Source organism: Callospermophilus lateralis, unplaced genomic scaffold (genome assembly GCF_048772815.1).
Source record: "Callospermophilus lateralis isolate mCalLat2 unplaced genomic scaffold, mCalLat2.hap1 Scaffold_91, whole genome shotgun sequence".
Classification (NCBI taxonomy): domain Eukaryota; kingdom Metazoa; phylum Chordata; class Mammalia; order Rodentia; family Sciuridae; genus Callospermophilus; species Callospermophilus lateralis.
Genome location: NW_027517238.1, coordinates 2924126 through 2951008, shown reverse-complemented (window position 1 = coordinate 2951008; position 26883 = coordinate 2924126). Strand labels below are relative to the sequence as shown.

At 37.2% G+C, this 26883-nt stretch overlaps 1 protein-coding gene and 1 non-coding gene across 2 annotated transcripts in view; one reads left to right on the top strand and one right to left on the bottom strand.

The window, feature by feature from the left end:
• Window positions 1–225: 225 nt before the first annotated feature.
• Window positions 226–26883, top strand: part of LOC143641218 (transport and Golgi organization protein 1 homolog) — a 39439-nt gene continuing 12781 nt past the window's right edge. The window contains exons 1-13 of the mRNA XM_077108549.1: window positions 226–358; window positions 3166–3299; window positions 6179–6265; window positions 8120–10919; window positions 12504–12707; window positions 14953–15101; window positions 20951–21082; window positions 23316–23337; window positions 24249–24337; window positions 24578–24655; window positions 24742–24852; window positions 26092–26163; window positions 26361–26465. Coding sequence (XP_076964664.1) covers window positions 226–358; window positions 3166–3299; window positions 6179–6265; window positions 8120–10919; window positions 12504–12707; window positions 14953–15101; window positions 20951–21082; window positions 23316–23337; window positions 24249–24337; window positions 24578–24655; window positions 24742–24852; window positions 26092–26163; window positions 26361–26465 — 4116 coding nt within the window. The remainder of the gene's footprint in view (window positions 359–3165; window positions 3300–6178; window positions 6266–8119; window positions 10920–12503; window positions 12708–14952; window positions 15102–20950; window positions 21083–23315; window positions 23338–24248; window positions 24338–24577; window positions 24656–24741; window positions 24853–26091; window positions 26164–26360; window positions 26466–26883) is intronic.
• Window positions 18120–18226, bottom strand: LOC143641237 (U6 spliceosomal RNA). The gene has a single exon (XR_013155264.1). It is a non-coding gene; the product is annotated as a U6 spliceosomal RNA (small nuclear RNA).

The window sequence follows — 26883 nt, the reverse complement described above, 5'->3', positions numbered from 1 at the left end:
GGAGAAGGTCTCCACTAGAGAAGGACGGGGAGCTCTGGCTCCGTGCGTTCCCCTGTAGAGCCAGTGCATCGACCCCCATATATCCCTGCTGACGTGTCAACCGGGAAAGGCTGAGGCCTTCCCGGGCACCGCCCCTCCGCGCCTCGCTACCCAACCGCCCCCTGAGCCCCGACGCCCGCAGCAGCCTACTCCACAGCGTCACCGGCTCCCCGATGTGACCACAACATGGCTGCAGCACCGGGGCTGCTCTTCTGGCTGTTCGTGCTCTGTCCGACCTGGCGAGTGCTGGGCCAACTGGACCCGAGCACCGGCCAGTGCTTCTGGAAGCACAAATTCTGTGCAGACGACGAATGCAGCAGTGAGTGCGCAGGCGGGCGGGCGGCCTGGGGTTTCCGCGGTGGCTCTTCGGGGCTGCATGGGGCTCCGATCCCCCCCAGTCCCCAGCCCCGCAGGCTGGGCTAGGGGGTCGCAGGACGATGGGTGGGGCGCAGGAGTGACAAGAGCCTCGGGACCCTGAGTGTGTCCCCTCCGACTCTGCCGGCACCCCGGCCAGCCCGCTCGGGTTGCGGGGGCTTCGACTCCCACTTGTTGCCAGCGTTTTATTTTTCTCTACTGACTGAGGCGGGGTTGGGAAACAGGATTCCCCAGGGACAGCTCTCAGTTTATTGCCTTCCAGGATTCGCCTAGGATCTCAGTGGGTGATGGGGTTGCGCGCCACGCGCCTGGGGCTCCCCACGCTGTAGCAGAGCGCTTTTCTGCCCCCGCCACAGGGACCTGGGCCGGTGCAGTATCAGGGCAGATGCTCTCCAGGGCTCGGTGGCCCTAATCCCAGTGGCAGGTTGATGGTGGGGCTCCTTGGGAAAGGCTCACTGGCCCCTTTGTCCTTTTGCTGCACTGGGGATTGGGCTGGTTTTGCCTTTTAACAGGGACTAGAGTTTAGGCTTGGGAAGAGCACTGAGTCCAGGCACGCATTGTGTTCCGAGGTCTCGGCCCCGACTCTGCTTCAATCCTGTCATTTCTGTGCATAGAAGCCTCCCTTCATATTTGAGGTAGGGTAGCAGGTGGGCCAGTAATCTTTTGCTTTTGAAAGAGGCCAAGGATCTGCACTGGCCACCTGGGAACTGCAGCCTTTTCTGTGCGCAGGAAGTGGACAGAATTTCTTCCCAGTCCTGGATTGGAGGTGGGCAGTGGGGAGGATGTAGCCATTCAGATTCAGATGAAGAGGTTTGTTGCAATAACAATAATAAATACTCCAAGATTTTTATAAGCCAATTCAGTTTTAGACTCAGTCGCTAGTGTTGTTGGAACCTCTTTCCTCTATATATTTACTGGTCCAGAATACTTCTTATGGCCTCCCGCTTGGTTTCTAGTAACCTTGTAACTTGATGACCGTGTTGTCCATAAATTGTAAGCAGTACATATTTTAAAATATTCATGCTAAAAAGGTCAAGAAGTTTACCATTGAGCTCTTTATGCCTAAATTGGTGTGACCAAAAACAAATTTTATAATTTGAATTGTTTGTTCCACTCCAATAAAGAAAAAAGATGTCTCCAATATATGTTAAGCAGTTCCTAGAGGTAACCCTAAGGCTGGAGTAAATAAACACTCAGAAAAGCAAAGCAGCTGCCATGATATTTCCTTTCAGTTTTGGGTGAACAAAATCAGGCTTCCAGCATGGTAGAATGTTTGCTATTCTTGGCTATCAAGCGCTATCCTACGTGGGCTACCTGGACAATCTCATCACTGATGCTTCCTCGGTACTAAGACATGGTGTTGGTAAGGTTCAGTGGGGTAACATAACTTGAGAAATGGCCTGTGTCCAAACAGATGTGACCAAACACAACAGGTGGGTCTGTTGTGTTGTAGGAAGTAGTGAGGTGTGTATGTCAGGTGTCCTTGTGTGCCTTCCAAATAAGTGCTCCAAAAAAAAAATAACTAAATAGGTGCTCCATAGTATGCATTATGTTGTCACCTAATATATTACTGATTTGTAAATCCTCTATGACCTAAGGGGGAACAAGAGAAACATTGCCATTTCCACTTGTGATGAGAATTCCCCACCTTAAAGTGTCTCTCACCTTCAAGTTGGCCTCTTAATTATATATGAATTAGGATGCTGACAGTTTTGAAAATAGTCCTATTTTAGCTTCAAAATAACAAGTTACCCTCTCCAAATCTGTGTTTGTTCCTCAGACATATATTTTTATAAAACACACATTCTTGTGTATTTTACTGCTAATTGGCCTTTAGAAAAAGTGTTATTTCCATTTCTTCTTTGTGCTTTGTACATACATCTATTGTCCATTTCATCTTAAATCAGAAACTGTGTATTTGGTCAACCAAAAGAAAAATGTTGCTTCTACCAGTTTCTAGATCAATTGTGATTCTAGTCCTGCATTTTAAGCATGAAGGTATTGCCTGACCTTTTCTCATGGTTAAACTTGTTCCTTGTCAGATAGGATACCCACTTTTGATTTTGTTTATTAAAAAAAAATACGAATGAGGATGTTTTGAAACAATCTTAATGTTGGATATAGTCAACAATATTTGCTCAGAGAAAATACATTTCCTGGTAATTTACCCAGATCCTGAACACAGAGACAGCAACTCTGCTGCAAATGAAATTGACAGTGTTTATGGCTGCATGGTAGCACTTGCAGCCACTTAAAGGTAATGTCTTTTAGCGGTTAGTTCAAGTTAATTAACCCCTTGGGGGTTCCTGGATATTCTTCCCTCTTCCCTCCCTATTACCTCTGCATGAAGCCATACTTAAGCCTGTCCGTGTCTACACTTGGATTTACATATTTGCAAAATGAAGCTTTTTATGATTATGAATCAGAAAAAAATTGAGGCCTGCAAGAACCAAGAGTTTCACTGAAACCAGCCATGATTGGTGGTAGCCACATTGCTTTTTATTTCTCAGCACAGAGAAAAATAGAGAAGCTTCCTTTTCCCTTGTCTAATTGCAGGGAATATTGTATTTTATAGCAATAAAAATCTCGAAGAATTTTAGATACTTTGAGCAGGTGAATTAAAAGTGATTCCAGTACTGGAAAAACTTGATTTTTGTTCATAGTGGGATTCATATTTCCTGATGGGTCAATGTGGATTGTGAAAAATCAAATTCTAATGTTTGTTTTCCTTTTTTCAATGTTCATATACAGTGTTAATGTACCGAGGTGAAGCTCTTGAAGATTTCAGAGGCCCAGATTGTCGTTTTGTGAATTTTAAAAAAGGTGACCCTGTATATGTCTACTATAAACTGGCAGAGGTATCACCAGAACTTTGGGCCAGAAGTGTAAGTAAAAGTTTGACAGGTGTTATATTCTTACTTTTGATGGGTTTTTCAGCAGTGTAGATTTAAATGACTGATTTCTTGGCGTCTTTGTAGAGTTAACCTAACCTCTCTGCCAGGCCCTGTGCTCCTAACATGCCTTAGGCCTGGCACAGCATAGAAAGTCAGTAGACTTTCTGAAACAGAACTGAACTGGTTGTGGTTGCTACCCCTCACATCAAGTTTCAGAAGGCTCTACACATCATAAAGGTTGTCATGGTGAAAACCTGACAATTCTTAGCTTTGTTGCTTCAAAAAGGAAGGATTCAAGGACATTAGAGTTAATCCTGTAAATTAAGTCTGAGATAGTAACTCAGGCATGCATATTTAAAGTTGATTTTTTGTGTATTTTACCTAATCATTTGTGCTGTTTTTACTCTAAAAAAGCAGAATATTATGTTCATTATGTGCTTTTTTTTTCTTTTTTGCAACTTCTGGGTCATCCATTTCCTGCTTTTCCTATAATCTATGCCTGAAGGTTCCCCCAGGGGTTCTACTTCTAGCCAGTTGTATGGATCTTCTGATGAAAGACATGACATTGTTTATATCATGCTTTGATATTTTAAATGGGGAGATTCACTAGGAGTGACCTCATTGAAAGACTTATGAGTATTGTCCTTTTCATTTAAATGTGATATGTGGATTGTTTACTTAAAATAGTAGCAAGGGTCTTTGATGACTGTAGGAATGTTCCAGTTTAGAGACATTCCCGGTTACATCCCTGAAAGTTCTCACCCTAAATAAAATACCACACAGCAGAAAATAAGAGTAATCCCTATGGGAAAACTAGTTTCATTTTGTTGCCATTTCTGATTCTTAGGGAATGATCTTGAAACTTGGTGCCTTTAGGTACAAACTTTATATTTAGACAGAGTCCCAGTTGCAGTACTCCATATAAAGAACCATCTATTGTTTCTTTCAAGTATACCAAATAGGATTCGTAATCTTTAAACTTGGAACTGTTTTTCCATGTACCTAAGTGGCATTTTTCATATAGTAGTCGTCTTTCTCCCCTTCTTTGAACTTTTGGATAAATGGGCTTGATTTACATTTTCTCCTTTCACATTGTAGCCTGTTAACTATGTTCATCCCTAGGACTCTTGCCATTCTGGGTGGCAGCACTCATCCTGTCTTCCTGAGGAGCCCTGCTTTCAGCACCTGACCAGAAAGGATCTTTGCCGAATGATGAGTGTTTGGGTGGCACTTTCTTTGCATTGCTCCTGTGGCATTCATTTGTCTTCTTTGCCTTCAGTCAGGTTGTGTTTTATCTTAGCTCCCTATAAAGTGAAAAACTCCGTTAGGAAAGGACCCCTGTCTAATCCATCTTCCTTTTGAACATTTCCTTTCAGGGCAGTGGCACTTAAGTACATTTGTTCTGATAGTAGCTTATGCAGAATTTGTTCTCTTGTGGCAGTTCTTTGCTCCCCACCCACAAATCAAATCAGCAGCACCTCGGCAGGGATGATGTATGGAAGCAAAATTAGGTATAAAAATTATTTCCAGTCATGAGCCTCCATGATTCTGCATCATTTTTTTTTTCATATCACAAGAAATGGGATACCACCCAGTGTGTAATTATGGAGCTTTATATAATCTATGGTCTCAATTGACACAGATTAAGAAGAGATAAATGTGTTTCCTTTCTCCATACATCTCTGTTTTTTTTTTCCTTTTCCAAATTTAACCTTAATAGAATTTTCATCAGAAGGGAAAAGTGTATTTCCCCTCAGACACGCCTCTCATGTCATGAATGTTATACTTAGGAAATTAAAAACTCTTTAGTTTTCAAAATGATTCTCCTTTTGAGTTTTTAGTTTTCATTCTGCAATGTTGTTGATTTTCTAGAGTCTCAGACTTTATCTGCCAGTGATGAAGCTTTTAATTGCTCCGTCTTGTCTTATCTAATCTTCATGGCAGTATTCTACCACTAATACTGGCTCTCAGATGGTTTCTAGATATAACAAGAACATTCATGAATGGGGATATTTTAGAGTTAGTGATAAGATGCCTTTTTTAATTTTCTTTTTTGGGCGTTTGATTTGCCTATCAGTTTCCTTTAATTATTGGCAAGAATCTTCTGTTCCTTTTAGTCAGTAGTTAGTAATAAGAGTGTCTTTCTCAAGGGGAACTTTATATACCTTTTGTACACTTTATGTAACTTCATATAATTTAGCTGTTGGTGCTGAAAATAAATGGGGTTCTTTTCTGCAGAGGATTTATTTTGGGTGAAACTGAAGCTTGATATGTGGTTTAGTATGCATTATATTGAATATTATTTTCTCCCCAAGTACTTATAAAAGTAGATTTGGAAAAAGCTAGGAAAGCATATACTATCAATACATTTGCTATAGTGGTAATACATTTTAGAGATTTTGTATTGTTTTTACTTATTAATTTTCATGACTGTTGTGTATTGGTTAAGAAAGACATAAATATTGGTTTATGAGCAATGCTACAAAATGTACAGGTAAATTCTTGCTAGAGGTTATTTGGAATTGCATTTATAACCAGCTTTGATTTATATAGTTTTAACCATATAATATACAATAATCTCCTATGCAGATCTTTTATTTACTTCAGAAGTCTTAACTTTATATGATCTGTCTTGAGAATTAAGCTAAATGTAAAAAAGAAAACTTCAGTGGTTGGAAATGTTGTTTTAACAGTTCTGTACTTAATTTTTATTTGGAATAATAATCTCAGTGTAATTGTTATAGCAACTTTCTTTCTTGGTTATACCATATACCTATCTATTATGTGTATATTTCCTGCCACTTCTGAGAATCTCTTATTTATATTCCTTGTACAGAATTTATTTTATATTTGTCTCCTTTGCACTATAGGTCGGCCATATTTTTCGATATTTTCCGAAAGATTTCATCAAGGTAGTTCGTGAATATACTAAAGAAGAGCTACAAATTTCAACAGTTGTAAGTTATGGATTTCTTTTTTGTTCTCAATTGTAAACTGGCTTATAAATCCACCCATTATATTCAGTTAATGGCTTCTGAAAGTTTTATAATGTGTTTATAACATTTGTGTATCAGATTTTCATTTGAAATCAGACTACCTATAAAAAAAAGTTTGAAAGGCATTCAAGGGTGATTATATTATAATCTGAGAGTTTTCTAATATATTGAAACAGATATTCTTATAGAAGGCTGTTTACTCAACTATAGGGCTTTTCTCTTCTGTTTTATATGTGAAAAATAAATAATGTAATATATTTGTACTTGGCTATTAAATTTAAGAGGTAAATAATTTCATTTTACAGGCAAAAGGAGGTATTCCAACTTGAAAACTACTCATTGGATAGTTATTAGACATTTTAAGTATATTTAGGTTAAATTAATAAACTCTAACTTTTATACTAGGCTAGAAATACGTACTTACAAAGGTTTTCTTATTCTTAGTCATATATGGGATCGTAGTCATGTTATAGATTTGGAAAAGGGGACCTGAGCGTTTCAGGTGATGTTCAGTCTCAGATCTTTTAAGGCCCCAACTGCTTCCTTTATACAGCATTCCTGTATTGTGCTCTGACTTAAATTGATTTTGTGACTGAAAGGATTTCGTGTTCTAGAATTCTCACTTCAGCTGATTATTTTCTAGAGTTTTAAATTGTGTAGTAATTGATGCCCACCAACATTGAAACATCTTTGGGCAGCTCTTTGTAGTGGCTGTAGAATATGCAAGCTGCTAGGCTACGATAGTTCTTAGATTAGATGGGGTGAATGGATAAAATCATCCTGTTTGTTGTTGCTGTTCCTAAAATTTCTTCATAATCTCAGGGGCCATAAAATCACTTCTGTTGCTTGTCGGACTTCATTGTTGGTAAAGAGAGTTAGTTCTTGGGATTTAAACTGTGACAGCAGTTCACTGATTACAGAGAACTCATTTGTTTTGAACTCTGCCTTTTCATTATGTTTCCCATTACATGCATCCCTCATGGCTTAGAAATGCATGTGATGGGGAGAGGAAATCACTCATCCCTACTACATTGAACTGCCTCCCCGACCCCCAGAACCCCCACAGAATATTATGAAGATTTAATTAGGAGATGGAAATTTTTAAAAAAAATTCCATTCATACTATGGCTCCATTTATATGTCAATTTGCTTACTAGTGGCAAGAAGGAAGACTAAATAAATATATAGATAGTCCTGAGAGAGGTCTTAGTGACTGTGAAACCCTGATGAAGAGGAAGGTGTATAACTTGTTGAATCTTGTTTTCAGTTTGTTCTTGTGGTAATAATAATGTGAGGAGCCTCCTTAATATCATTCTTTATTCCATCAAATGTACTTGTATCTCAGTAAGATACTTTAAAACTGATTCATCTTTCTCAATGCTGCAGGATCTTCCAGCTTCTCCTGAGCAAATGATTAAGAATTAAATTCCTGAAACATAGGTGTAGATTTTAGAGCTTGAGGATCCTACAAGTGATACCTTGCCTTTCCCTACTTATGCTCAGAGCAAATTGAGAGAGACCCAAGAGTCAGGCTGTTGGAGACCAAATTGTCACCATTTTTACTCATTATGCTTTTTAAAGAATATGACCCATGTTAAAAAAAGAAAGAAAGAAAGAATAGACTTTCTAACACTGTAGTCTAGAAAAAGACAGATTTACTCAGCCATAGAAGGAGTTAGCCAATGGGGGTTGGAGGAGGGTAATCTGGTTGACCCCAAAGATTCTTTAGAACCAATCCTGAATTTGGGAGCATGGATGAGTTTGCTTTTGTGACACTTTGTTATTGACACACTAATGTTTTCCTTTTCCTTAAAGGAGACAGATTTTGTCTGTTTTGATGGTGGAAGACATGATTTTGATAATTATAGTGTAGAAGAACTTCTAGGATTTTTGGAATTGTATGATTCTGCAGATGAAGATTCTGAGAAAGCTATAGAAAAAGTGGAACAATTTCCTGAAGTCTCCCAGGATGTTGAACCTGAACCTAAACCAGTAGTAGCAAACTCAGAGCAAATTGAAAGTGCATTCTCAGAAAACACTATGGATCTTGAGGAACAATTTCTGGCTCAGAAGAACCATCCTCATGCAGATAGTCAAACAGATAATGCTCAAGGTGAACAAACTTCATTTGAACCCTTTGAAGAAATACTACAAGATGAATTGAAAGTGCAAGAAAGTGAAAACAACAAAACCAGCAACAGTTCTCAGGTCTCAAACGAACAGAAGACTAATGCTTATACACTTTTGAAAAAAGAAATGACATTAGACTTGAAAACCAAATTTGGCTATACTGCTGATGCACTTGTGTCTGATTATGAGACGACCAGACTGGTGACTTCATTAGACGAAGATTTTGATGATGAGGAATTGGATGCTGATTATTATGCATTTGATAAGGAAGAAGAGGAGAATGAGGAAAGCTTTGGGGAGCTCCCATTACTAACCTTTATAAGTGAAGAAGGCATGAAATTCTCAGTGGAGTTTCGAGTGGAGAAATATTCAATAGGTGAAGAGCAAAATTCAAATGAAGAAGATAAGGTTGAGGTAACTCTGCCCCCAGGCATCAAGGATGATAAAAATATACTGACAACCTTGGAGGATACTTTATATATTGGCACAGGTGGTGATGAGAAAACAGATATGATGGATTTGCGGAATTCTTATTCAGAAGAAGAAAAAGAAGATGAGGAAGCTTTAGTTCCAGACAGAAAACAGAAGAAACCACAAGCAGCAACAGATTATATTTATCCTGAAAGTGCAAAATATGGTCTTTTTGTGGAAACCTCTAAGACAGATAATGATGAAGAGCCAAAAGTGGACATCGAACTTCATATTAAAGGAAAAGAGACAGATGTTCAGGAGCCTAAGAAGCACCTGATGCAAGATGTTTCAGAATTAGAGGATGAGAAGATAGAAGGGATGATTGCATATACTTCTCCCCAAAGCAATAAGCTCAGCTCATTGCCAGCTGTTGAAAAGGGCAAGGACACATTAAAATCAGCCTTTGAAAACAACGAGAATGACCTAAAAGAAGCAGTTATCCATATCTCAAAAGAAGTGAATGAAGAACTCTCTTCACCTGGAGAGAAGATTTTGGAAGATAGCTTAGAGAATAAATCTCTACATAAAGCTGTAGGGAGTCTGATGACCCAAGAACAGAGTAAACCACCAGAATCCTTGGGTATTGCAACATTCCTGGGAGATAATCAAAATGATGCATCCAAAGATGGAATGGAGGAGCCAGGTTCAGTAAGTACACCAACCCTGCACATAGACTCAGTGGAGCATCAACCTCAGGAAATTAAAGAGGGACTAGTTCTGAAAACTGAAAATCAATCTGGATTCTTCTCTCCAGATGGAATTGGTTTGTTAAGAGAACTGGAAGAAGAGGTGCCCAGTCCCAGAAAAAATCTTTCTTTTCAACAAGAAAGAGATGAGATTGTTACAGTTAGTCATGTAAATGAGAAGATAGGGCTTTCCAAGGACGAGGGTAAAGAGCAGTCCTCGGCTGAAGAATTGACTCAGCATAAGGCAACACAGGGGACACAGGAAATTAAAAAAACAGAGCAAACTGACGAGGTAGAAGTACCGGGTCTCCATACCGAAAGGCCAGCAGCAGTAGAGGAGGATCATTATCCCCCTGAAGAGCTACTGGAGGATGAAAATGCTGTAAGTGCAAAACAGTCAAAAGAAAAACATTCTGGGATTCAGAATGTTAACCAGCACGTTCTTGAGAAAGCAATTTTAGAGACTATCAATCCTGATCTAGAAACCAAAGAAAACAAACAAGAAACGAGTATAGTTTGGGAGATTTTTAAGAAAAGTGAAACCACAGCCAAAAGGGTAGACATGATGGACAAGGAACGAGGTGATATGGAAATGGGAAAGGAGGAAAGTCCTCTGGCAGATGAGGAAGCCCAGGGACTCTTTGATGGAAGTGATGAGGAAAACACTCAGACTTCAGGGATAAGTGAGGTATTTCAGGATAAAGATTCTGACGATCTTGAAAAAGACAACCCTAAGGAACATCTGAACACTTCAGGGTCTACAGAAAAGGCTACTGGAAAAGAAATCTCAAAAGAGGACCTTGAGGACATAGGGCATATCACAGACACAGAAAGCCAGGGTCCTGCTTCTGCAGACCTTGAAGATGATATACTTCCACAGAGTCCACATATAGCCCTAAAGCCAGAGCTTAGCGATCAGGAGGAAGACTTGCCCATAATCCGCAGCTTCTTTACAGAACAAAAGTCCTTGCAACGCTTCCTGAAGTACTTTGATGGCCAAGAACTGGAAGCCATGTTGCAGGAAATGTCATTAAAGCTGAAGTCGGCACAGCAGGAGAGCCTGCCCTATAATGTGGAAAAAGTTCTAGATAAGGTCTTCCGTGCCTCTGAGTCACACATTTTGAGCGTAGCAGAGCAAATGCTTGATAATCGTGTGAATGATATTAGAGACATAGGAATAAAGGAAAGTAACATATTTGAAGAGGCTGCCGTGCTGGATGATATCCAATACTTGATCTATTTTGTGAGGTACAAGCACTCCACAGTGGAGGAGACTGCTTCATTGATAACAGCGCCTCCTCTAGAGGAAATCTGGGCTAAAGCTGAAGGTAAATAACTGCCTGCGGCTTGAGCTGGAGAAAAGGAGTTGTTCCATCCAGGTGTTTTTGTGATTTATTGTAAAGTTCTGTTCAGTTTCCATGTGCCTAAAGGAGAAAGAAGGCTGACTCAGGAGCCCCATATGTTCCTTTATTCATTCTTTGGGGCTAGAGCATGAAAGGACATTGCTTATTCTTTTTTTCCTTTAGGACAGTTGGGATTGGTTAGCATGTTCAAAGAGAAATTTTATAAAAAGCTAAAGAGAAAGATATAAATGAGAAACTAATGCACAAAAGTAGACCTGTTAACAGTACAGATTTTATGTTAAAATTATAAAAGGGCTTTATTAAACATAATTTCTTAATCATAAAATATCTGTACTAGATCATGTGGGTGTGGAGTGACTAGCATAACTTTTTTTTTTTTAGAATTTAATCTCTTTTTATGTGGTGCTGAGGATCGAACCCAGTGCCTCACCTGCACTAGGCAAGTGCTCTGTCACTCAACCCTAGCCCTAGAATAACTTTTAATGGATAGCTTGCCTGAATTCCCCTCCCCAGCATTTATTTTTTGTGGATACCATGCTATTTCCAGTCTCTTGGGGGAGAGGTCACTTATTCTGGTTTTACTCCACTGGGTTCTAAGGTCCTTGCATGCATATTAATCAAGGATGGAACCAGGATGACAAGCCTTATAATGTAGTGCTTGACACATAGAAGCCTTTCAATTAAATATTCGTCAAACTGACAATGAGCCAATATCCTGATGAAAGCTTTCTGTTTCCTGGTTTCATATTTGATCATCTCTATCTATTGTTTTTCAAAATGAAATATTTCAACTGAGAGTATATGATAAGAATTTCAGAAGGACATAAAGCCATTGGAAAAATTTACTTCCCAAGAATGCTATTTTTACCTGATAATTTGGGGGAAGAAAACAGTTGTACATTTAATCAAAGCAGATATATTTTGGATAAGAATGCAAAGTACAAGTGAATGTTCAGGGTAGAATATGAAGCTGTAAAGAGATAATCTTTGCTCTGGATCCTATTGGTCTATGTCCTGAGCTCAGGAAGGAGATAGGTTCACCATTTGGCTCCTAGGTTACTTTGAACATATTTGAAAGGCACATTAGCAAGCTAGACTTACGGAATTCCCTTCTCTATACTGGCTCGGTGAGACCAGCACACTTGTAGATGAAAGAGTTCCTGTTATTTCTGAGCAGAATAGACATTTCACATTTTTGTTCTGGACCAGAATTCTCTTCTGCACATTTATTCATGTGGGTGTATGTTGGTTTGCCAAGGGAAGGTAAGTTATTGAAGCCTCTATCATAAATGTATTTGTTTATAAAATACTTTGGATTAAAGGCTTCTTTATAAATTTGACTGTATAGTTTAGTCATCCTTTAAATGGGATGAAAACAATTAACCCTCCCATATCCTTGCCCAGTTGTTCTCATGGGCGCATGCCAGGACATGGAGGGCAGTGTTGAGGTTTCTGGAGCTGTGTGCTGAGGGGGAGTGCTGATCATTGGGCTTAAGTGGGGGTAGATAGTGTCATACAGCTGGCTCAATGCATTCTTCTCCCCTGTAGAGATGCAGCCACCCCATGAAGATGATTTTCCTAAAGAGAACACAAATAATCTTAATAGAAATCTTCATGAAGAGCCTCGCCTCCTGAGTCATCATTTAAATATGAACCATCCTGAAGAGCCCAGCCTCTTGAGTCAACCTGTGACTGAGGACATGGGTGTCTTAGAAGTGTCTCAGATCCCAAATACTGAGAAAGTAGACCCAGGTAAAGCTTGTCAATTTTTCTCTACAAAGTAGAGGCATTATCATAATGAAGGCTTTCAAGGATATTTGTTGCCAAAGGTACAAAATAGAGCAGAGAGTGATATAGGTACATGTGAGTTCAAAAAAAAAATCTCTTAAGTGAGAGAAAATAAAGAATAAAGATGACTAGAAATCAAAAATAGGCCAGAGACTGTAACTCACCTAAAAGCAAATGTTTAGCTATGACTAGCTTGTGTAAACCATTTACAACTAAAATATTTTTCTTCAAAGGCCTTATGCTCTAAAACTAATTTTCAACCAGAGCAACAGCACCAGAAACTCTGGGGGTGGGACCCACATTCTGTGTTTAGCAGGCCTTCCAGGAAAGTCTGGCCTGGTACAAGTTAGCTTGAGAATCACTGTTCATAGTCTCATAAATTCTGTGTTTTTTCCCTTTTCTTCTAAATGGAATGTAATATACCTCAAGTCCTGTTTTGACTTGCTTCCTGGATATGGTAATTAAACTTTTTCAAATGCAGTCAATGGTCCAGATCTTTATACTATATACTTACAGAAAACAGTACAGAACTGCAATCCATTTTAGACTGACACTTATGAATACTTCATCATAGTGCACAGTATCCAGTGGGAGATGAGAAACAATTTTTTAAAAAAATCCCCAATAATGGCATCAACAGCATTCTACTTTTGTGTTGCTCACTCTCATTTTATCAGTAAATTAGATGATGACTAATTGTTTTATTTTATCCATCCAGTATGGTGCTATGAAGCCATAATTACTGTATTTTGTGTTTTTAAAGGTTCTGGTCTGTAAGCATAGCTATAGCATTATCCTGCACCAGTGCAGGGCTTAGCAGCACTGATCCTGACCCCCCACATCTGCACACAGAGTGTAGGAGAACTCATAGCAGTGCGGGATTCAGTTAATTTGGGAAGGAATAACATATCAGTTCTCCCATTTTCCAGAAGACATTGCATCCATATATGAACACTACTGACTTATGAACTGTGTTTAACTCCATAAGGTTCTGAAAATGAATAACGCATCATTAAGATTTGTTATTTTCATGCTCCAAAACTTTCAAGATTAGGGAAAACTTGGCTTACAAAATTAAGCATGAATTATTTCCCTGGCCTTTTAGGTTCCACCACAAAATGATGTCAATCACCTTTATAGGTAAAATCTTCCCAAATGTCATTTAATGTGTCTCAGGTGCTGAGATGCTGAGCCAATGGGCAGACTTCACCAGCAGTCAAATTCATAGACCAATAGTGAATGGAGGGCCTGGGGTTGTAGCTCAGTAGTAGAGTGCTTGTCTAACATGTGAGGCACTGGGTTTGATTCTCAGCACTGCATACAAATAAATAAAATAAAGGTCCATCAAAAACTAAAAAAAAAATTTTAAAAAGTACGCAAAAGCTTAAAAAAATAGTGGTGAATGGAATCGGCGGACACAACATCTTTTTTTTTTTTTTTTGTATGTGGTGCTGAGGATCGAACCCTGGCCGCACGGCCAGACGAGTGCATTACCGCTTGAGCCACATCCCCAGCCCAACTGGTCCAACTTCTTAATAACTGCATGTTGGACTCCTAGCTGTTTAATCAAACATATTCCAGGCTCATGTAACTCATACTGAAATTCCACCCCTACAAACTCTCAGGTCTAACTGGAATTCTACCTCATTCACAGAGCCTCAATGCAGGTCTGTACCCAATTCTCTTTAGTCTCTCTTGGTATTACTGTGTTCTTTTTAAATAGCTGTCATCTGTCCACTCAATAAATAGTTGTTGAGTATCTCTGCCAGGTGCCAGATGCTGTGTTAAGCCTTGGCTCATTCCACCTGTAAATCTGCAAACCAAGACTCCCTCTCTTTCAGCTTTCCTAAAATTTTTAACACAAAGTTTCACCAGCACTAAATCCATGTTTGTTGAATGTGACCCTGTCTATATATCTCTGGTTTTAAAAATTTTCCTTTAGTAAATATTGTTCTGGTAGCAGTTGTATGGCCATGGAAGTAGTGGAGAGTAGACTGGAGATTGTTCATTTTATAATTGAAGGGTCTGACAGCTCTAATTAGGATTTTGAAATTTTTTTCTCTGTGTTAATTGTCTTTAGGAGAGCCACATATTCCAGGCACTGTGACTCATATATTTAGTGAAACACTCGATGAATATTGAAACTGAAGAGAGACAATTCTTATTCTATAGCATAAAATAAAATAGCCATTTCCCCTTTCAATTTTAGAGCTACTTATAACAGAAGGTACTCCTGTTGATGATGCTGATACAGAAGAAAAACTAAAGGAGATAAAGGTGGAAGAGCCACCAGATGCCACCCTTTTGGACAACATGCTTTCCTTGTTATATTCATACTTGCTTTATTTCACTAAGATGGTAAGTTTGACATAGTTTCTTCAATTAGAATGTTGATTATTTATTAGTTTTTAAGTGGCTTCTAGTCATGAAGTGAAGAACTTAAAATGTCTTTATGAAAAAGATTCCTGACCCTTTGAGTAGATAGCTCCTAAAACAAAAGCCATAGGGGTGTGACTTAATGGCTACTTAGTTTAGCATATGAGGAAGATTTGCTGTCTACCAAGGCTGGACATTTGTACACCTGTAAAAACTTGGTTCTTCCTCTCAGAACCTTTCGTTCTTGAAACACAGTAAGATAATGGCAGAAAGAGAGGTATTTATTTGATGGTAGAACATTATTGTCCATAAATGCATTTATTATGGTTGGAAGGGTGATCAATAAGGTCAGAAAGTAGTTGAGATGTGTTTGAAGCACAGGCAAAGGGCAAACAGGAGTGTGACATGTGGTTTGTTGTTGATTAGTCAGGCTGGGGTGGAGGATGGTGGGGGAAGCTGGCAGTCAGAAGAAATGTGTTCAGAGAAATGGAAACATGAAGAAAAGGATATTTGGGGAGGCCAGGAGAAGGTGAATAGTTGGTGTTGTATAAAGTGTGTAGTTGGAGGGGAATGGTCTGTTGGAGAGGCCAGCAAATCTTAAAGGAAGTCATGAGCCAAAGTAGCATTAGACCATTAATAGTGGGGATCCTTAGAAAGTTTTAAGAATGAAAGGAATTAGGTTAGATCTGTTTCTTAGAAAGAGTCACTTAAGGCTGACCTTTCTAAAGAAAATCATGATCCAAACAAGACATTTAATCTGCCTAGAAGCTTATCTAAGCATTTTAGGACTTACCTCCCCCTCATGGTATTTGTTGATGTTGGACTTTTAGAGTTTAATTATAGGAATGAGAAAGCTTTTAGAGCTTGGAGGTGAAGATGGTCCTAGGGCCATTGTGACAGTAATCCTTCTCAACTGAAGTTGTTCCCTGTAGGTTGTGTTATTTCAAGACTTGTGTAAGAAAAGTGATGTTGTTGTTTTCCTTGTAAAATGTATAGATTTTTGTAGCCAGGTAGATCTGGTTTCAAATCCCAAGGTTATCATTTAGAAGTTTGGGCAAATAACTAAACTTTTGAATATCAGATTCCCCATCTGAAAAATGTAGATAATGCTTACTCCAATCTAAGAATTAAATGATTTGACAAGGTAAAGTGTCTGGTGAGGTGTCTGGCATTTTGTAGGGTTTTACCCCCACACACCCCCTAATTCTCATGTAGGCAGTCAGAGGTGGTATAAAGACAATGAATACCTGGGGAGGAGAGACCACCAGGGTGGAAAAGATGTGATGGGGAGAAATGAATCATTTTTCAGTTGGCTCCATGTTTGTTCATGGTGGTGGCAGCCACCTGGGTAAGGAGTATGTACAAGCCAGGCAGTTAGAATAATGATATTTCCAGTGATTAAAGCCCAGTCTTCCACAGTCATAATTTGATTATCAGAATGAATCAACATCACTTGGAAAGTTTACAGCCTCACGATATGGGAAGGATTTCTTTATTCATATTTTTAGGTATGCACAGAGCCCTCCTCTAGGTCTAGGTCGGGGTACACAAATGTGGTGCAGGTATGCTCAGTGATTTTGCAGTGATAGGTAAGACATTGACGTGAGTGGCAAAGAAGAGGCACAATGTTATGAGACTGATTTGAAAGGAGCCTTCAAAAAGGCATTTTGATGTCCCAGTATGTACAGGACATTGTGCGAGGACTAAAAGAGTCTAACAGGTGTAAGGCATGATTGTGATTTTTGAAAGTCTTAAGAAAAGGACTTAACAAATATATGCAAAAATTATGAACAAGTCAATGTAAAATCTTAAACAAGTAGTATGATATCTGATAGGACTGGAGAGTAATAGGCTCTGATGTGTTTGGGAGATGTGCACCAATCAGATTCATTGATCAATGGAATCTTAGTAGAATCTTAGTGTTAGAAGAAACCTTGGAAGGCTGTTAGTCTAGTTTCTCACTCAATGGTGTAATTTTCTTTACTGTGGCCCTGACGAGTAGTTATGAGACCTGTACACCAGTATTTCCTAGCAGGAGTCACTCTCTTACAAGGCTATATGTTCTTCTGTTGTCTAGTTCATCCTTGTATTGACTCCAAATTTTCCTCCACATGATTTCCTCTATAAAATTGAATTCTTTTCTACATAGAAATCCTTTAAATATTTGAAGTTATATCTTAATTTAAAAATTATTTTTAGTATTTTTATCATGGAAACTTTCAAATAAGAGCAGAGAGAATAGTAGGGGACTATAGGTAACCATAACATACTGTACATTTCAGAATACTAGAAGAAAAGATTGTGAAAGTTTTACCATAAATGATGTTTGAGGAGGTAGATATATTTAACCTGATTTAAACTTTACATAGTGTATACATGCATCAAAATGTCATGTTACCTACTTCAATAATTATAATGTTTATTTCTATGTACTAATTAAAAAATAAATGTAATTAGAAAAGCTTTAAAGAAAAGCATAGAGAATAGTATAATGAACCCACGGGCCATCACCCAACTTAACAGTAATTCCTTGATAGCCAATATCAGTGAGTTTTTTTTTAATTTATTCTAATTGGTTATACATGATAGCAGAATGCATTTCGATTCATTGTACATAAATGGAACAAAACTTTTCCTAGTTGTACACAACATGTGTAGTAGTCCTACATGTACCTCGGGTAATGAAGTTCATCTCATTCCACCATCTTTCCTATCCCTATGCCCTCTCGCCTGTCCTACCTCCCCTTTGCCCAATCAAAGTTCCTCCATTCTTTCCATGCCCCTTGCCACCCACCTCACCCCCATTATGGGTCAGCATCCACTTTCAGAGAGAACATACAGTTTTTGGTTTTGGGGATTGGCTTACTTCCCTTAGCCTGATATTCCCATTCACCCGCAGATGCCATAATTTTTTTCTCTTTTAATGCTATAAGTAACATTTCATTTTGTATATGTACCACAGTTTCTTTATCCATTCATCTGTTGAAGAGTTGTTTCCACAAAACTATGGAATGCTTCACAAATGTGGGTGTCATCCTTGCTCAGGGACCATGCTAATTTTTTCTGTATTGTCCCAATTTTAGTATATGTGCTGCCAAAGCAATCACACTCTGAGTTTTAACAAATGTAGAACCTATGTAAAAACTACCATAATCAAGATATAGAACAGTTTTTTCACTAGAAAAGGGGTTTCCTTGGGATCCTTCCCAGTGAGTTCCTTCACCACCTGTTCCAGGCAACCACTGATAACTTTTTTTTAAACTATAGATTCATTTTTCCTACAGTACTATTTCATATGTATGCCCCTATAAGTGGACTCATATCTAGGAGTGCAATTGCCTCCTACGTCTAATGTATGTTTTTATCTTATGTGATACTGTCAAGCCATGCTAATAAATGACCACAATCATTTTATACTTCCACCAGCAATTTAGGAGACTTCCACTTGACTTCATCTTCACTAGCACTTGGGCCATTCTAGTGGGTATGTCTTTGTGAGTTTATTTCCTGATAATTAATGATATTGAGTGAACTTTTTTTTTGAGATAGGGTCTCACTAACTTGCTTAGGCTCTTGATAAGTTGCCAACCTCAAACTTGGGATCCTCCTACCTCAACCTTCTGAGCTGCTGGGATTACAGACATGTGCCATCATGCCTGGATCAAATACTTCTTCATGAGCTTGTTGACCATACTGTTTTTGTATGTCAACTCTCTCTGGCTAGCTGGAATCCAGACTTCTCCCAGCTCAGTGCCAACTGTGGGATTGGTTAGCTTATAGTTGTTCTTGGCCCTCGCAGGTACTGCTTAGAATGTAGCCCCAAACTCAAGACCACCTCCATGCAGATTTCTGGAACTCTCTTTCTTTGTGGCTCCCATCTTTCTGGTAGTTTTCTCTACATGTTTTTGGCTGCTTAATCTCCTGGAACTCTGGTCTCTTTCTCCTCAGTGAGACTGTTAGGCCCCATTTGGGTTCCCCTTCCCAAACTGAGGTCTAGAGGGTGCCTCAAGGTAGAATGCTCACCTATTTGTTCTCCTTCTCTTAGGGGTGACAGTTGCATGTCCCTTGTGGCTTTCTATATGAAAAATAGCTCTTTAAAAATATATTTTGACTGTGCATGGTGGCACATGCCTTAATATCCTAGTGGCTCAGGAAGCTGAGAGATAATCATGAGTTCAAAGCCAGTCTTAGCAAAAGTGAGGTTCTAAGTAACTCAGTGAGACCCTGTCTCTAAATAAAATACAAAATGGGGCTGAGACTGGGGATGTGGCTCAGTGATCAAGTGCTCCTGAGTTCAATCCCTGGTACCAAATATATATATATATATATATATATTCCAACTTTCTGGTTGCTTTCAGTGGGAGAACAAGTCTCATATAAGTTAATTGATTTCTCCTTTTGTTGTAACTTTTTTCAATAATTGAAAAAAATATGTTTGTGGGACTTCTAGGATATATTGTAGTTTTGGTGAATAAATGACATCCCCCTGGTACAACAATTTAACCTGTTTTCTCTATTGCCTTTTTTTTTTTTTTTTTTGGTGGTGCTGGGATTGAACCTCGGGCTCCATGCATTCTAGGCAAGTGCAGAGCTAACAACCTCAGCTTCTCTCTGTTGCTTTATATTTCTTGGAAATTCATAGTCAGGTTTAGGTTCAATTCTTTTTCTTATGAAAACTTAATAGGAAATATTGCATTGACATATGCATATCCTCTCCTTTGATGTTGACTACTAGTCAACAGTGACGTTGGTGAGATTTGCTAATATATTATAGGTTGCAAAATAGCAATGGTCTGAGTTGCTGGATTTTTCTTTCTTCATTTAAAGGATGGGATGCCTACACAAATAAAAATTTGATTATTCTTTTTTTTTGGGGGGGGGTATTGGGAATTAAACTCAGGGGCATTTGGCTAGTGAGCCATATCCCCAGCCCTATTTTGTATTTTATTTATATACAATGTTTCACTGAGTTGCTTAGCAATTCCCTTTTGCTGAGGCTGACTTTGAACTTGCTATCGTCCCTCCTCAGCCTCCCTAGCTACTGGGATTACAAGTGTGTGCCACGGCGCCTGGCTATGATTGATTATTCTTTACACAGTTATTTGGTTTGTATAGTTAAGGCAGGAGATAAATATTTGATTCCTTTTCTTTATTTAAACACTTTTCAGAATAGTAAGGTATTCTTCTAGCTTATCAAATGATACCCAAAGGGGCTTGAAATCTTTTTATTGTTTCATTGTTTTTATTTGTTGCCATAAAATTAATTAGTTCTTTCATATATTTAAGTTTTTGTCTTAAATAAATTTTTTAAATTATAAAAACCAGGTTATCTAAAAGAAAAGAATGATCCAGAGGGATTCTAGCCAGGTGTTAGACAATGTGATGATATAGGGCCTGTTACAAACTGGAAAATTTAAAGTATGCTCAATTTAAAGTATTTAGATTCAGGCTGGGGTTGTGGTTCAGTGGTAGAGCACTTGCCTAGCATGCATGAGGCACAGGGTTAGGGTTAGGGTTAGGGTTAGGGTTAGATGGTTAGGGTTAGGGGTTCGATCCTTAGCACCATATAAAAACAAAATAATGTGTCCACCTGAAACTAAAGATACATAAATAAATTTTTTAAAAAAGTATTTAGATTCATTATACTTGAAAACACTGCAAGTGAACAAAAAATATGAGACTGTCAGTATCCTTTCTCTTGAAGAAACTATTGGAAAATATTGAGGAGGTGGATTTCTGACGAGGAGGTTGGTTTAGAATTGCCATGATTCTTTGTGACTGTTTTGTTATAAATTTAAGGTTTCCCATTTCTTCTAATTTGTCTGTTTCAGCTGTTTACTACATTGCCTGATGAGTATCAACCTGGGCCTGATTTTTATGGACTACCATGGGAGCCTGTAGTTTTCACTGTTTTCTTTGGATTGGTATCCTTTGTCATTTTCTTTTGGAGAACTGTTCTTGTTGTGAGTAAATTAACTTACTTATACCTTAGCACATAAGCACAAGGATTATCTTATATAGTCACTGCCCCCCCACTTTTTTTCCTTTTCAGTTGCTAAAACACAAATTAGTGGTTTAAGTCAAACTAACCTTATAAAATAATTTAGTGTGGGTGCAGTTGGTAGAACTGGTAATTCTTACAGCCATCCTGACCAGTAGTTTCATACGTATCATAAGTCTTAAAAGTGGGATAAAAGATGGGATAGGTTAGATAAATATCCTTTTATGTAGCATATATGTCTAGTAATCTATATTAAAGAAATAACTATGCTTTGAAGATTTTGGTAATGTTTTTCAGTGGAACAGTGTATTAGATTGAAGACTTAGCACAACATAATTCATTTAGGGGATATTGTATGTTCGCTTAATGGAATAGTAGGCAGATTTATCTATTTCAAAGCTTTGAGGTACAGAAAATGCTCACAATTAAATGTGAAGTGGAAAAAAAAGCAGAAACTAAGATTTAAATGTTGATGAACTGTATGTTAATATAAACACATATAAACAGGGGAAAATGCTACAAAGAAATACAGTAATATGAGAAAAAGGAGATAAGATAATTTTCCCAGTCTTTTATATATATTTTTCCCAGATTTTATGATTTGATCATATGTTCAGAAAATACCTTTTTATTTGGAAGTATAGATTATGTGTTGTCCAAAAATCCATTAAATGTTTTGTTCATTAAGTCTTTTTTTTCTGAGCAGAATTAGTCTATCTCTGTGTATGTGTGTACATATATGTATAAGCGTATATATATAAGCTTATACATACATATGTTTGTACTGTAGGTCATTCTGTTTCATAGTTATTTAACATAATTGGAAGAAAATTATTTTAGGTAAATGGACTTTGCATATGAAAAGCCTAACAGTTAAAGAGGCCAAAAGCATTGGATACAAATCTTTTCAAATCTGAGTGTTCTTTTTCTGATTTCTTAATTATATCAGACATATCATTGTTAAGATAAGTTTCCTCTCCTTGTACAATTGAGTGTAAGATCTCTTAAAAAGCATTCCCTTCTTAAATAGAAGAATCGTTTGCCTGGATTCCTCTGAGGAATTTTCACAGTTCAATCTCATTGAACTTTTTCTCAGCTAAAAGGAAAAAGGAAATAGAAGGATAAAGAGAAGGGAAAAACATGAAAACCCTTTATATTTCTCTCTTGTTTCTTTCATTTCAAGAAAGAAACAATACCTGTTTCTCTTTTCACTAGGTTATGTGGGATCTGGTTCCTAGCTGTTGCTCCTCAGTTTCAGCATTTGACTTTGGAGCTTTAGTCTCTTCCTTAGATGACCACTTTTATGCTACTTCCCATTTTCCTCTGTTGTCATTTTGAGTAAAAGGTTAGCAAGGCTATGACATTAAAGAAATGCCATTTCTTTCTGTGTTGGAGTTTTCTGAATGCAATTTCCTATTACGAAGATCCCATGGATGATCCATGGACACATCTGAGTATTCCATCACCATTTATAACATTTGAAAGGACAAGTATATGCTAAGTTACAAAGAAATTTAGTGATGTTTTTAAAAAAATTTCTGCTTAGGTTTTATTATCAGGCAGTTTATTGCTGTCTTTAGGAAATGATTGTTTTTGTCCTTTCCAGAATATGTTAATTGTCATTTCTCTTGTTGCTTGTGCATTTTCTTCTAGCAGTCTTCCCTTTCAGATTTCTTGCTATATATTTAGTGGTTTGTAGAAACAAGATGATGTAGCCTATTAGTTTCTATATTCAGCCAATAGCCAAATTTAAATTGGAGTTCTAAGATGTTTTCTGGTGAGTGAAAGTGGCATATCTTAGTACAAAGATTATGCCTTTAATATTGTTTCCTCAAATTCCTTTTGAATAGTCATTGTTTCTAGACTTTGTCCTGGTTATTTAGAATTCTCAAGTAAATGATTTTGAGTACACACACACACACACACACACACACACATACACACACACATCTTTACTGTGAAATAAGGTACATATCTTAGTGTTTTTATGTCAGAGCCTATTTATGAAATATAACTACCAATTAAATTTAAAATGCTTGTTAACCTTTACTTATTTTTAATCCTATAAATTTATTATTCTGAACCAGAATGTTATTAAATTCTCACTTGGTTATGATTCTGACTGTTGTTTTAGGAATGCTGTTTCTATTGAGCAGATGTTTGACATCAAATTTAATCTTTTTTCTCTCTTCTAGGTAAAAGATAGAGTATATCAAGGTAAATTTTTAGGTTTCTTAAACTTGTATTGTATTGGTGTTTGATGTGTGTTTTATGTATGTTAGAAGTAGATACAGTGACTTTTAATGTCTATTACTTTTTTTACCTCCTGAAAATTTTACTATTCCTAGGTTGCTAGCATGGATAACTGAGTAGATGATGATGGTTCCAACTCTGAGATAGGAGATAAAGAGGAGGAACAAATTGTGGATAGGGAGATGATAAGTTTTAATTTGGGGCAGATTAACTTTGAATATTGATGTAATGCAGATGTATTATATTTGAAGAGTATTTCTATGCTAATGATTTAATCATGCATTAAGTAATTGAATAGATAATTTAAAGAATGGTAATGTGAATCAGTATGCTTTCATTTCTGTTTTTCTTTGCAAAGAATTAAATGATTCCATTTTCTGAAAAGAAAGTGTTTTGAGAAGGGAGGAATATCAAGCTACAACACTTTACTGTATTTCCCATCTGTGAAATAAGCTTAAATTGAAATATCATTTTGGATGGGAAGGGTACCTGGGATTGAACTCTGGGGCACTCTACTGAGCCACATCCCAAACCCCCTATATTTAGAGACCAAGTCTCACTTAGTTGCTTAGTGTCTTGCTCTTGCTGAGGCTGGCTTTGAACTTGGGATCCTTCTAGCTCAGCCTCCTGAGCCACTGGGATTACAGGTATGCACCACCGCGCCCAGTAAAATATCATTGTTCTTATATTTTTCTTAAATTTTAATAATTTTATACTCTAATTGCTAATAAGCATAGATTGCTTTTTAAAAGCATAATAGTTATGCTAAGAAGTATTTCCTCATAGTACCATATAACATGTCTTTGCTTTTAGTAGATTGAGTAATTGGATTTCATTTAGTGATTGTAATAATCTTGTGTATTTCCCCCTTTTAGTCACTGAACAGCAAATTGCCCAAAAGATAATCAATTTCATGAAAGAAGATGGAGAACTGATACAGAAATTTTCAAAGTATGAAGAGAAGGTATAATTATTTTTTTGTTTCTTTCTCCCTTGGTTCTAGCTTGAATCATTTCTACCTGTTTTAATTTAAAAATCATATTTTAAAGTTTTCACTTCATTATTTCCTACAAATCATCCAAATTCTAAGCAGTCATATGTATTAAGTACTGCTTTCTTCTGGAAAGGGTCACTTGTCTGGAAGTAACTTGTATAGTAGCACTATAATTTGTGTATCTTAATTCTGAATGCTTTATTTACATAGATAAAGGAATCAGAGAAACAGATCCAAGAAACCATGAAACAAAATATGATTCTTTCTGATGAAGCAACTAAATATAAGGTAAAAATCCCTTCTTTGGGGGGATTTACATTCTAAACTCAAAAGTAAATGTAATGAGTGAGTAATCTTGACACCTTTTTTCCCAGGATAAAATAAAGCTTCTTGAAAAAGCTAAAGAATTTCTGGATGAGAGAGCTAAAAGTCTTCATGTTATGTTAGAATCTGAAAGAGAACAGAATGCTAAGAATCACGACTTGGTAAGAGTTTTGCTGCTAAGTGTTGCTTTAATTTGGCTTTTGAAATATTTTGTAAAATTGGTTAAGTTGAACTTAGTCCAGCTGTTAACTAAAGTAAGATTAGGAGTCAAGGAAGTTGAACCCACATCTGTGCCCATTTTGTGGAACTTTTAAGTACTGATACAACAAATTATTTTTATGGGCCTAGGAAATATTTTTATTCTCAACCTTGGATAATTTTCATATTGCTTTGCTCTGCCCTTGGAAACATGCAGATCAAGTAAAAAACTATTGTCCAATTGAACAGTATTTGTTTACTTTTTACTTGAAAGAGTAATGAATTAATCAATTTTCTGTACTTAAAAAAAATTTTACCTACATATTTCATTTTCAATTTCTATAAGTTTCTGTAATTACATAAAAGTTGCAAAAGATAGTAGAGAGTGTGTTCTGAAATATCCTACCCCCAAGTAAGCTTGATCACCTAGCTGAGGTAGTATTTATCAGATTTCTTCACTGTAAAAATTCTTTCCAATCCTTTTCATATTATATTCTTTGGAAGTTACCATGCACAGCCCACAGTTAAAGTATGAAGAGTTACGAGCTCAGGATGCAGCTCATGGTAGAGCACTTGCCTAGCATGCATGAGGCCCAGGATTCAATCCCAGGCATTGCAAACAAAGATTGGGGAGTTATGTCCACTTCCTTAAGGAGCGAATATCTTTATAAATTTTTGGGAATTCTTCTGTATGTGAGATTAGTCTATTCTCCCTTAAATTTTATCATTTTTTACTTCAGATAAGAAAATTTTAAAAATGATCTTGGGAAATTTTTTTCTCTATCACTAGAAAAAAAATTACTAATTTGAACTGGTTTATTTGAAACAGTAATTAATTAATTTTCTATGCTTTAAAACATTTTATTATTGCATTATGATTTTCTATACTTTGACCTTTTTTTCTGGTTATCTCATAAACAGTAAGGTTGTGGATGCCATGAAATATTTATGACTTCATTTTCCCTCATCTCTTTCAGTTCTTGATTTTTTGCTTAGTTCAAAGCTGGATCCCCTGCATTACTGAAATGTAATGAGATGGCTTGACAAATATTTTGTTGTGTTTATCTTTTTTAGTATATATATGTGTGTACACACACACACACATACGCACACACGCACACACACACACACACACACACACACATATCACTATTTCTACTGAAATCCTAATGCATATTTTGTGTTCTGTTTTCACCTGGCAGATAATTGAAAATAAGAAATCTATAGAGAAGCTTGAAGATGTCATTTCAGTGAATACTTCTGAATTTTCAGAGGTAAAGCTGCCAACTCTTGCTAATGGGATAGTTGGCATAATGGGATATTAATACTACATCTTAGTTTTGTTGCGGACCAAAAATTTGAAGTGTGCTAAAATGTGCAAAAAATGAGAACTATATGATGTCTGGTTTGGGAAAGTATAACTTTGTTTTTTCTTTGGAATTAATTCACTAACTCTAGTGTTTTGCATTAGCTTCAAATTGTCTTTAATGAAGCTAGGCTTCGTGAAGAGAAGGTGAAGTTGGAATGCTGTCAGCTTCAGAAAGAAAATACCATACTTAAGACGACGAAAGAGCAGGTAAAGAAAATTTGATGTCATACATAATGTAAACTAGAGAAGTGAATATCATTATCTTGTATCTTTCTTGGATCTGTTTCTGAGGTAAGGAATATTCATGTAGGACCTTTTCTAGATATGCAAAGTTTAAACATGCTCCCTAAATTGAGTGCATATATATGTTCTCCATCTGTTTTGGATTTTTGGATTATTGCTTTTCTTATCAAATGTCAATCAGTTATTAACTTGCATAGCCTCAAAGAAACTTTTTAAACCAGAAAATTAAGTATTTTATGATCCTCTTTTGAGTAGTTACTGATTCACTGGCCAAGGGAAGATTACATGATAAGGAGTCTAAATTTAGGAGACAGTCATATGTGCCCAGCCATTCCTGCTGGAGGTAAATTATTTGAATTGGCAGCAATTTTCTGGGGAATGC